Source organism: Esox lucius, chromosome 18, assembly GCF_011004845.1.
Source record: "Esox lucius isolate fEsoLuc1 chromosome 18, fEsoLuc1.pri, whole genome shotgun sequence".
Classification (NCBI taxonomy): domain Eukaryota; kingdom Metazoa; phylum Chordata; class Actinopteri; order Esociformes; family Esocidae; genus Esox; species Esox lucius.
The window spans coordinates 993,258-1,006,477 of NC_047586.1; the positions used below are offsets into that span (position 1 = coordinate 993,258).

Genomic DNA, 13,220 nt, shown 5'->3' on the forward strand with positions numbered 1-13,220 from the left:
CACCCATGGAATGCAGGAGAATCCTAGTATAACATTTATCTATGGCAAATAATGTTTGTGTCTATGAAACAAAAGCTGGCCTGGCCTTTTTTTACATCTTTGTTATTGATTAATTGTAGGCAGTGTAGTCGGGGGGTAAAGTCATAAATGACAGATTGCATTTCACCTGACCCTCCGTTGAAGACAAATTCCTTTTGGGACGCATCCAATGAGGTGGTGTGGACCCTCTACAGCTCAGCCTTACAGGTTTCAGTGTCCTGCGCTCCGCAGAGACTAATCAGCACTATTATATTTAGCAGCTATAATGTCCAGCCTGACGGATGGCGTCTCTAACGTGGTCATTAAAGGAACTGGCGAGGCGTTTTCCACACCGCGGAGACAAAGTGCTGCCTGGCATAGCAAGGCGCTGACCTGCAGCACGTGTAGAGGCCACGCAGTGACCAGTCACCCACAGGTCATTGGTTTGAATCCCTGAGGTGACATTGAATAATAATACATCTGTCACTGTGCCCTTGAGCAAGGCTTTTAGCCCTAATTTTATGTGGCTATCCCTCTGTATAAGAGCACTGGGTACTTTTCAAATATAGTTTATCATGTGGTGACTATATCTAGCTACCTCCCCAATCATTCATTTTGAATCACCTCTGACAGGTCTTTCTGGGTAGGGAGTGTAGCTTCTGATCTGTGGGGTGGTTTCATAGTAGTCTGCTGCAGTCCTGCACTCAGCATGATGCATCATTTCCCGCCTCTGCATCACAGGGGTTTCTGGGTATTCTTGCTCCTACACCCACGTCCTGTAGACCATTAGGTGCTCATGGATTAAAGTTGGATCTCAGGAAATATCACACCAAGGTTTTTCATTGTATTTGACCATGTACACAGCTGCCTCCCTCCCTGTCCTCCTGCTCACCTCCCTCCCTGTCCTCCTGCTCACCTCCCTCCCTGTCCTCCTCCTCACCTCCCTCCCTGTCCTCCTCCTCACCTCCCTCCCTGGACACCTGCTCATCTCCCAGTCCATTTTTCCTTGCCAAACAAGGAGGTCAACTGACCACCCAGTCCGGCTGTGTGAAGCAGCAATTTTTGAGCTCCTCTGTGAAGATAAGATTCAGGGCTCTACCTAGCTCCACAGGGCTCCACCTTGCTCCACCTGGCACTGCTCTTTGATAACAGCTTATTGACTGCCTCATCCATTGACCTCCTTCCAGATCGTACCATGTTACTAGTAGCGAACAGACGCCGAACCTCATCCGAGTTGCACAAAGTAATGGTGAACAAACACGTCTTTAAGAATGAGTCTAGCCTGAGCCAGCCACTTTATATTAGAAAAGAGAACCTGCCAGTAGCCTACAATAAATGCATTGTTCTGTCAATTATCAAGGTAGCTACTATCATACCTTCAACAAACAGGTAACTGCGTATTCTGCCCTGGTTCAGTGCTGTATGAGGCAGCTCTGCTGTCACACAGAAACATTTAAATCGATAATGGGGTAGAAAACACGTTGAGGAAGATGACTGGTTGATAGACTAAGACGGGCATCCTTTGATTCTTTTCTTTCCCAAACACTTGAGTGTGCTGTCTTTAACAAGAAGTGTAACACGAGACGGTCTCAACCTGCATATTACTTCCTGTCTCTGCACTGCAGGGGTTTCTGGGTATTTCTGCTAATAGGGCCTGAACCCCTCCCATCTGCCTCCGCCTACCGTTTTCTACCACGTCCAATCCCGGTTCTCCATGTTCTAAAACTACAGGCCTGATTTACATCCAATCCCGGTTCTCTATGTTCTAAAACTACAGGCCTGGTTTACATCCAATCCCGTTTCTCCATATTATAAAACTCCAATCCCGGTCAAACACTGTTCTATATGTCTGTCAGTTATTCCAAACACTGTTCTATATGTCTGTCAGTTATTCCAAACACTGTTCTATATTTCTGTCAGTTATTCCAAACACTGTTCTATATGTATCCGTGTCAGTTAACCCAAACACTGTTCTATATGTATCCGTGTCAGTTAACCCAAACACTGTTCTATATGTATCCGTGTCAGTTATCCCAAACACTGTTCTATATGTATCCGTGTCAGTTAACCCAAACACTGTTCTATATGTATCCGTGTCAGTTATCCCAAACACTGTTCTATATGTATCCGTGTCAGTTATCCCAAACACTGTTCTATATGTATCCGTGTCGGTTAACCCAAACACTGTTCTATATGTATCCGTGTCGGTTATCCCAAACACTGTTCTATATGTATCCGTGTCGGTTAACCCAAACACTGTTCTATATGTATCCGTGTCAGTTATCCCAAACACTGTTCTATATGTATCCGTGTCGGTTATCCCAAACACTGTTCTATATGTATCCGTGTCGGTTATCCCAAACACTGTTCTATATGTATCCGTGTCGGTTATCCCAAACACTGTTCTATATGTATCCGTGTCGGTTATCCCAAACACTGTTCTATATGTATCCGTGTCGGTTATCCCAAACACTGTTCTATATGTATCCGTGTCGGTTATCCCAAACACTGTTCTATATGTATCCGTGTCGGTTATCCCAAACACTGTTCTATATGTATCCGTGTCGGTTATCCCAAACACTGTTCTATATGTATCCGTGTCAGTTAACCCAAACACTGTTCTATATGTATCCGTGTCAGTTAACCCAAACACTGTTCAATATGTATCCGTGTCAGTTAACCCAAACACTGTTCTATATGTATCCGTGTCAGTTAACCCAAACACTGTTCTATATGTATCCGTGTCAGTTAACCCAAACACTGTTCTATATGTATCCGTGTCAGTTAACCCAAACACTGTTCTATATGTATCCGTGTCGGTTAACCCAAACACTGTTCTATATGTATCCGTGTCGGTTAACCCAAACACTGTTCTATATGTATCCGTGTCGGTTATCCCAAACACTGTTCTATATGTATCCGTGTCAGTTAACCCAAACACTGTTCTATATGTGTCCGTGTCAGTTATCCCAAACACTGTTCTATATGTATCCGTGTCAGTTAACCCAAACACTGTTCTATATGTATCCGTGTCAGTTAACCCAAACACTGTTCTATATGTATCCGTGTCAGTTAACCCAAACACTGTTCTATATGTATCCGTGTCAGTTATCCCAAACACTGTTCTATATGTCAGTGTCAGTTATCCCAAACACTGTTCTATATGTCAGTGTCAGTTATCCCAAACACTGTTCTATATGTCAGTGTCAGTTATCCCAAACACTGTTCTATATGTCCGTGTCAGTTAACCCAAACACTGTTCTATATGTCCGTGTCAGTTTTGCATTCAGTCCTATAGGATGAGCAACTTTAATGACTGCAGAGAAGCAGTAGACCCAGTCTGAAAAGGCCTGTTTGGAAAGGACCTGGTTATGACACGTCCAGTTGTATCCTGTCTACACTAGCTTAATGATCAGACATGAGGTCATTCAAAGACCATATGATCCTTCTTGCTCGGGTGATATAGTCTGGCTGGATGTAATTGTCTGACAACACACATGCACGCAAACACACAGTCAAATCCAACACACACACACCAGGGACTCCAGCTAGCTACAAACAATTATTTGTCCACTCTAAACTCAATTACTGTTAGTTTGTTATACAAGGAAACATTAAACGTTATACCCAATGATTGACGCAGAACCCACCTTCGAACAATTTTTAAAATGCCAAACCATTGCCATTGCATCATCAACTCAGGCTTTGTCTTAATCAAGCCTAAGATATTATCTGGGTTAACTAGACACATTCCTTAGCATGTGTGCCAAATTTTCTTGACCACACAAACACATGTGTGTCAATATTAGTCAATAATGGACTACTATTACTATTGGCTACTATTTAGGAAAAAAAACTGTCTTTAGGCTTTAGTCTATAGATGCTGTCTATCGAGTTTTGTGCAGTTTGCTCATTCTGTGTTGTGGCAATTTAAGTGTTTTTCAACAGACCTCTGGCCATGTGCCTCTGTGGTGATCTGGGGCAGGAGACCCCTCCCAGGAGACAAGCTAGAGCACATTAACAAGCAAGAAAGGGCACACAGCTTATTGGACTTCCCATAAAGCGCATCAATCTCAAATAAATGTGAACTGTATGGGTCCCTGAGGCTAACAGGCTAACAGCTTCCTGGCATCTAAGCTAACATGTTTCTGGTGAGACACCCATGGGGTCCATGAAAACAACAGAACTTTTTGGGGGTAAAAAGAAAGCAAGAGCCTCTGCAGTGACTTTCTCTTTTGGACATTAGGAAAGCAATGCTCTTCTTAACTCCACCTCCACATTTACTGGGTTCATGAACAATGCTACAGGGGTAAGGGACATGACCTTCAAAGTATTCATTTTCAATCACATGTTATAGCACCGCCATCTGGCAAGTCATCATGTTGTAAATGTTAGCTCTATAGTGAGAAGCACCAATAATCCTCTTTGCATACCAGGATGAGTAGCTGCTGCATAGTCAGGGGTAAAAATGAATCCTGATCAAATAGGCTACTAACACCAAGGTCAGAATCGGGATTTTGAGATACATAGCTAGTAAGGTATGTGTATGTACAGAGACAGACTTCACCCCACCCCCGTGGTGAACAATAAAAATAATTAGCTATTAATCAACATTTGCAAAAATCGGCCAATAATTCTGTGTTCGAATGAGCATTTGGATATCACTGTTCTTGGTGTAGGCCATCTCTGAATACATTTCACCCGCCTATATTAACAATTTACACGTGGATACATCAACCGAGAATCAACGCAGCTGCGTGAACTCACTCCCCACAGGCAGAATGCATACAGCCGCTGGGCATCCGGCTCAATACCGCTTCAAACGAAGAGAACTACCTACTTATTGAAATCAGACAGAGAACGTGTGATTTGAAGCCGTGGTGAAAGTGGAAAGTTCTGAGCTACAGCACGAGCGCTTCGAATTCGCTATTCGAATATTCTGATCTGCGTGACACCGCATAAGAACGGTCATGTAGAAGAGCTGAGCGTGGCCAGAGCTCTGTCGCGTGTGTAAGTGAAATAGCACTGGCTAGGTGCATATAGCTCTAAAACTGAATGAACGAATGACGGAATGGTTGGATACGCTCCAGTAAATAACTGATAATATATTTTCCTATGCCCAATAACTATCTCCATAGAAGCATTTGCAGCGACTGAATCGACTGCATCACGAGTCAGATTACATTGCAATATAAAGGACTATATCATCCACATTTTGCCAAGGGCATAAATGCAATTACAGTTGGCCTGTGCCCTTTCATGGAGAAATTATTAATCAAGCGGTCTATTCATAAGGGCGACATAGAGAGTTCGCGCTTATCCGTGGTTTAATGTTGGCATCAGGTGTCTATTTCATAAAAAAATGTATTGGCTGGTTAAAAACACAAATGCTTTGTTAATTACGCGAGTGACATTAATTTGTGTTAATAATAAATAATAATGGCTAATAAAGAACACGTGCACATAGACAAGCGGCAGTCTACCTGTAAAAGTTGAGGCAAACGAAGTCAACATGTTGAATGAGTCTCAATAATTTTACGTTATTTAAATGAAAAAATCTTAATTGTAGAAATAGCAAAAAATACATAGGGGATATTGCAGCTGCATTCACAGCATTTTAATCCACCTATTATTGGCTACAGCGCACATTATGTCCACACTGTCCACGTGCAGTTGGACGTCGTTTAGACACAGTGCCCAAGGATTGCTACAGTTAGAATAGAAAGTCAAAATAACAGAAATATAATATTTTTACTTACTTGCCCCCACCGAAAACATGTCGCTAGCAAAGAGCAACAGGACAGCGCAGTTCACTGACACCAGGAGACGAGACATGGCTTGGTTATATTCTTTCCAGATGTATAGTAGATCTAAATGTAAAGCTAGATGCCCGGTCTTCAAGTTCCCACGTGAAGGCTAGCGAATACGTTCTATTTATAGCATAATTGACCACTATTCCAATCAGGAATCATCCAAGTATTTAGAGTAGGTCAATAAACTTTAAGGTATGGGAAAAAGAGATCATATTCACCAACATTTTATCAACACCTCCCGAAACGTTCATGTCAACATTAATCCCATGTTCGTTTGGGTAACCATCTCATTAAAATACGGTTGAAGACTTCCCAAATCGCGGTGTCCAAATGAAATCTCAGAGCCTTCTCATGCCGTATCTTCGATTTTCTCCAAGGATTTGAAACGTCGCTTCTTCAAAATCCAACGCTTATACCAATTCAAGTGTGATAGTCTGTCTTATATAAACTCGTTTTGTATCATATACTGTAGCCTATCGTAAACTTGTGAATGGACACAAGGTCCCCTCAACAACGAGGGGACGCTTTGAGGCGGTTCAGCACCACAGACCGCGCTTCCAGCAACACTAGACTGCGCCTCCGCAGCAGGCACGCGCCTCTCATTCTGTTCAGCGCGGCTCCCTGATGATTTATTCATGTTGGTATGTCATTCTGCAGTCTCTCAGTCTGTTTCTTTCTCTATCTCGCTTTCTCTGCTCCAACCGTCATTTTGTAGCACTTAGCTATATGGCACAACAATGTCCCATTGTAGTGGTTGTTATTTTATTTGAGAGTGACTACATGGGAAGGCACTTCAGAATGTAGGGCACACCTGCTGGGCCCCATCCTGAGGGCCAAGCTCATCCAGGACCGCCACACCAGGCAGTGACAGAGGACCTAGAAACAGTAAAAGACTCCAGCCACCCAAACCGATAGAGACTCTTCTCTATACTACCTGACGGCTGGCATGGTACGTGATAGATAAGCATAATGTCTAGAACCAATAAAACCCTATTATATCAGCAACATAAAAGTGTTCATGACTTCACCGAATGGCTAGCTGGACTATGTAATTGGCCCCTCTTTCTCCTCCGGGGGGCCTTGAGGCTTCTGTCCAGTGGCCAGCTGTTATCTTAATCATACCCTTTTAATATGTCACAAATGTAAAGACTGCATTGATCATTTGGTGTGCCCAAATCCAATGCGCCACTCGGAGATGATCAATTTAATTTCAGAGGAAATTTAGTGAACAAAATGAATGATAACATCACTTTAACAGTCAATTATTCAAAAAGCGTTTGACAACATAACATTTAAGCATGTGGTCCCGTCTTCTGAATTTCATTGCTTATTGGTGACTGCATCACTGGTGGTGTAAATACTGCTGGGTGACTCAAATGTGTAATACTGGCACAAAGTGTAGGAAGTAATTTGGCTACCTCATTTGCTGATTTAGAATTGTTTTCCTAAATGCTGAACTGCCATTCAACAACAACCACTGGTGGCAGGGGCATGGCTAAATGGGTTCACATCGCTGAACACACTCACACACAGACACACCTACACACTATTAATTAAACGAAGAGAGCGGACCGGGACTCTAATGCGAACACAGAAACGCCTCCTAAGACAGGCTGGAGACAGTGGAGGAATTTATATTTGGAGAATGTGGTTTTATGCATTTGTCTTGTTGGACAGAGTCCAGCTCTGCTGCTTATTTAGGACTGCATGTGGCTCCCACTTCATCATGCTCTATATTACATTTGAAAATCTGGAGGAAAGAAGGACTGTGACTGATTCTTTATGTGCGATAGACTGTTCATCAGTTTGAATATTGACATTTCATGTTTTCATTATACCAACCTCTGTGGATCCAAGGTAACTTTTGGTGACATCATGTTTCAAAAAGCCTTTTGTGGCTGTGGGTTCGCATTCATCATTTGTTGCAAAATTTATCTGTGGAAGGTCTCTGCCATTAATATCAGCCAGCAGGAAGCTATTGGAGCTTTTCCATTGAATGGATGTTGCCATGGTGTCTGGGTTCAACATCAACCGTCTCTCTGTGGAGATGGAGGCCGCTTCCCTAGTTGTGGTGTCTGGGTTCAACATCAACCGGCTCTCTGTGGAGATGGAGACCACATCCCTAGTTGTGGTGTCTGGGTTCAACATCAACCGTCTCTCTGTGGAGATGGAGGCCGCTTCCCTAATTGTGGTGTCTGGGTTCAACATCACTCGGCTCTCTGTGGAGATGGAGACCACATCCCTAGTTGTGGTGTCTGGGTTCAACATCACTCGGCTCTCTGTGGAGATGGAGACCACGTTCCTATTTGTGGTGTCCTAGTCAGAATTTGAACACTATAAGGACAGGCAGGGCCGGCAAAAGCCAATTGGGGCCATAAACTAAATTTGGTTGAGGAGCAAGCCCACATTTCATAGCCCTACTTGACAGCTAGAAAATGTTATAAAGCTAATTTACTTCAGGATGAGATAATGTGAATAAGTCCTGAAATTCTACATATTGGCCCATGACAGCCATGTTAATGACATCTAAGTGAAAATAATTAGTTCAGAAAGCTGGCTAGTCATCCTGTTGGATGATGTTGTTGACTGTCTGAATGACTGTCTGAATGACTGTCTGAATGACTGTCTGAATGACTGTCCGTGACTGACTGAATGACTGTCTGAATGACTGTCTGATTTGAGTGTCCGTGACTGACTGAATGACTGTCTGAATGACAGTCCAAAAATAGGTCTGCATTTTGCATGCACCTGGAGAGATCTTTATCCACATGCACATTGGCCTATTAAATATTACATTTGAGTTGCCATGACAGCTGTCGTCATCCTACATCTATTTGTAGAAATAAGCTGACATTTCAGTGGCCTTTAACTTGAAGAGCTGTTCATATCGATGTAGCAGTCTGTCTACAGCCATTCAGGTTATTGGGAATCAATTCTGAATGAACAGTCCATATACCTATGAACCTGTGGCTCTCTTTATTACTTGTGAAGGGTGTTTTGTGGACTGTCATGGCAGAGAATACATAGTAGGTTAGTTAAGCACATATGATGGTTAACCTAGTGCTATATGAAGTCCAGAGGGTGCAGTATTTTCGGACAATTTCAAGTATATTTATTATTTTCTTGCCTATATTCTCTTGATCCAATTACTCCTTGAGACAGTTGTTGTCATTCAGCTGCAATTAACTACTTCCAGCAGAGGACTGGCAGAGGCAAAATCAATACAAGTACTAATTTCATACTAACATGATAATCATTGCATACTACTCTACTGAAATTCAATGTTTGCAAATTTCACTTTGACATTTCTGACTTCTTGCTATCTGAAACTGGGTTCTAGTCTTGGTTCTACTCCCATTCTGACCAACCATCCTGGGTTGGTGGGAAGGATGTCAGTTTCTTCGTCCTGTCGCATTCTAGCAACTCCTTGTGGCAGGTTGGGCTACTGCAGGCTGAACATTGATTATTCACTAGAGGATGCGCTCCCCTTGGTGTGCAAGGGATAGCGGATACCTCCGGCAAGGCAAGAAAAGTATATCTGAATATACTCTTAAGTACTGTGTTAAATAAAGAATTATTTTTACACAAAAAAATTATTACAATAGAGGTTGTTGATTCAGACTACATATAAAATGTAGTAAAAATAAAAATATTCCAACACCAAGAAAAAAACTATTACACAAACAACCTTGAAAAGCCTTTATTTAGGGAGAGGAGCCAACTCAGTAAACGGTGTGTGTTTGTGTGTGTGTGTGTCTGATCAACACCAGAGCAGAAAACAAACACTATTGCGAGTCTCTACTTGACAGGAGTCAGAATACCGATTCAGGCAATTGTTCCCCTGGTTTAGTGGGAGTACAGTTCGATTGGTGGTTGGGCGAATGGCACATTTGAGCATTTAGCCCTGTTGCAATGCAGATTCCAATGAAACAAAATGGATGGAAAAGATTGTTAACAGAAGAGCTTCTGTTTCCATCGTCATCAGGCATCATGCCCATCAAAACAGATTCTATGTTGGAGTTAGAGGGAATGATTAGAAATGAAACGCATAAATAAGTCAGGCCTTAAAATATTTTCACGATGACTCCATACAACAATGGTTGAATGTGGGCAGATACTGGAATACAAAACAACAGGGAAACAAAGAAACACATTCACATCACGGTTCATTATCACCTGGAGGAAATACCTACCCTCTCCGCTTATTTATTCACATTTTATGAAAAGAAAAAGGCAAAACCTGAGAAGCAACCGAAAATTGCAATAGGGAGCATATGACTTGCAGTGATTAAATCAAGGAGACCATGAGTGATTTGGTGTCTAACGACAACTGAAATAGCAACGACCGAAATTCCTTCACTCCTACAAGACTGGTTAGGTGTAGGTGGGGTTCTATGGACGCTGACATAGTGTCTGGATTGTCATAGACCAGGGGGCAAAAGTGTCCCTTTGATAGGACTCTCCTTCGAGGAGGGTATGCCATGTATAGGACTCTCCTCCGAGGAGGGTATGCCATGTGTAGGACTCTCCCCCGAGGAGGGTATGCCATGTATATAGGAGGTGTGGTGAGGAAGGTGACCCAAAGCTCATGACCATAGGTGAGAGTAGGAACGTAGATTGACTGGTAAATCGAGAGCTTCGCCTTGCGGCTCAGCTCTTTCTTCACCACGACAGACCGATACATCGATTGCATTACTGCAGAAGCTGCACCGATCCGTCTGTCAATCTCCCGTTCCATCCTTCCCTCACTCGTGAACAAGACCCCTATCAGTCAATATATTTTCTCTGTGATTTCTTTTTTTCCTCAACCTTTCCATCACATCTAAACTTCTTAAAAATTGTATAGAAATTGTATAGAATCATGTTAATTTGGCAGGTTCGGTTGAGTTTGATGCTTTGAACATAACTCGCTTGAGCAGTCTTCTGTAAATAGTAGCTAACGTTTCTAGTTGTCTGAGAAGTAAATCCTCTCAAGTTCAAAATGTAAATGCACTGGAAAGCAACGGTACGTTATGCTAAACAATATAACCTCAGCCAGCCCACCACCCTTTCTTATATAAATGTATGGAGGTAAAAAAAAATATATATATATATTGTAAAAATGGAATGTATGGAAATTGTTTAGACAAGTTGCAGTTGGTGAAATTCGACTTGCGTGACAGACAGGACGTCATGCAATATCAAAGTGATCAGCGGTTTTTTTCTTTATCAGAAGGCAGGAAAGCAAGCTACAACAAGATCTGTCATTTGTAATACAAATAAAAATAAATTATAATGTAATTAAACAAAATGGTAAGGTGGCCAATTATTGGGGACGGTTGCCGATAATAGGGGGTTGTATTTCTTAGCAACACTAACCAACTACTGAGAATGTGAATTTCCCATTAATGACATACCTTCTGACATTTGTATGTCACTAATAATCATCAGGAAGTGGAAAAACTTGTTTGTTTGGGTTTGGAGTTAATGTATTGCAACATATTCTGTTCAGAGGAATGGAGTTTTTTTAATGACTTTATTCTGAGATGAATGGGCTAATGACATGATTCAGAATGATTCAGAGAAATCTCGCTTAGGAACAGAATATACTGTATGTAGATGTTCATTTACTATAAATTATAGTTGAAAAAAGTATTTTGGCAAAATCTTACAGTGTTTTTTGTGACTTTAGTTGGTGTTGGATGGATGAAGACAGACTGGACTTTAATTTCTTTATTTAGATAGAATTTAAGTATCAGATCAGTGTCTAACACAAACTATGAAACAGGAATACTTTTAGCAAACCATAACAAAAAATAACCTTATTTTGATTACTCTAAAAATACATGATGAAAATATGTTTTGGGGAGTATGCCCAGACCCACCAAAATGAGGCTTAGCCCCCCCATCCATGATTTTCTAGTGATGTCCATGCTGTGCTCAATCACAAGGAAAATGAAACAAGCAATTCCAAATTAAATCCTAAAATTATATAATTAAGAGGAGAATCTACATGATATGCACATTAACTGCAGCAATATTTTAATTTGACTGCAATGTTATTCTGTCTATTCTTGTAAGCAGTACTTTTTTATTGTGAAGAAAAACCTTCAAGGACTGGAATTGGAATTCAATGTGTAGAATAACACTCAACGCTGAAAGCTAGCCAACATTTCTCTATAACATTTTTGTGATTCAGATCATTGTCTTTCCCAATATGGAAGTATTAGTTATGGCGTAACAAAACAATTATGAAAAGGTCTTTCTTGAAGTTTCAGAAAAGTTATCAATGAATAAATGAGTCAAGCTCGGATGGTGTTTTAAATGCACAATTCTTCCCTAACCCCCACAAGCCTCTTTGACACACAGTGAAGACATATTTCCTACTTCCCCCTCCCTGCATCCTCAAACCATCTTTCCTTAACACTCTTTATAACTTTAATTATCCAAAAGAGTGTTGTATAGCGTCCAATACCCCAAAGGTTTCTCAAGAACAGATGAGAGAACTAAAACATAAAATTCCACTTCCTGGACTCCTTGGGTGGCGATCAAATAAAATATGAATACATTAGACCAGGGACGCGTCACAACGGGCAGCCCTGGTGAAAAGAAATATATTTATAATTTTACCTCGATTTTTGCTATTTAATCCCAATGCAGGGATATAGGTTCTAGAATATAGGTTATGATTAAACATTACAGTGGTGTCGAAACATTGCAATGATTATGAAAATGGAGACATTGCAATGAATGTGAATACATTACAAGAATTATGATCATAATGTTTATAACCATAGAATCATTCATATAATTACAAACCTGGAAACGTTGTGTTTGTGACGTGACGTGAGTCAGGACATGGTCTTCTGCTCTGCAGTCATTTCTGGCTCTTTATTTTTCAGGGGATCATTTAGACTGACCAGTGTAGCTGGATATGAACTGGATTATAGACTTGTTTGTATTGTAAATGTTTTGATTCTAATAGTTAAGACTTTTAAAAGCTGTCTTTTACTATCTGGATTATTTAGGGTAAATAAATTGTATCATACGATTATATTTATGCAACCAATAAAAAACTGACCGCTTCGTTCGCTACTTTTGACAAGAGCCCTGCACTAAATAAAATGACTTTACAAGTAAATGAGGTGGCATTGCCAGTGATATTCTGCTGGCTGAAGGCAGGACCCTCGTAATGTGTCTGCTTACTATATCAATCTGACACCACCCTTAATGGGCTGAAAGATTCAGGCCTCTTTACAGGAAAGGGTGCAGTGTGAGCCAGACCAGCTCCACAGTGTTACGGCTCTGGGGGAGCATTTTGGGAGAGAACTCTTTTGCATTGGTTGTGGATAGAAAAAAATATCATCCTCAGCTGGTTAGTTTCCTGGGAAAGCAGAGGGGAGGAAACTG

At 41.3% G+C, this 13,220-nt stretch overlaps 1 protein-coding gene across 2 annotated transcripts in view; it reads right to left on the reverse strand.

Moving 5' to 3' along the window:
• Positions 1 to 6,409, reverse strand: part of fndc4a (fibronectin type III domain containing 4a) — a 34,769-nt gene extending 28,360 nt beyond the window's left edge. Inside the window, exon 1 of one of the 2 annotated variants that reach the window (XM_034287901.1) lies at positions 6,054 to 6,409. Coding sequence is in view for 1 of the 2 variants with exons in the window: in XM_013138551.4 (XP_012994005.1) it covers positions 5,778 to 5,853 (76 nt within the window). In the remaining variant the exon portion in view is untranslated. Of the gene's footprint in view, positions 1 to 5,777 lie in introns of both variants that reach the window. The other variant, XM_013138551.4, reaches the window with a different exon arrangement.
• Positions 6,410 to 13,220: the final 6,811 nt, after the last annotated feature.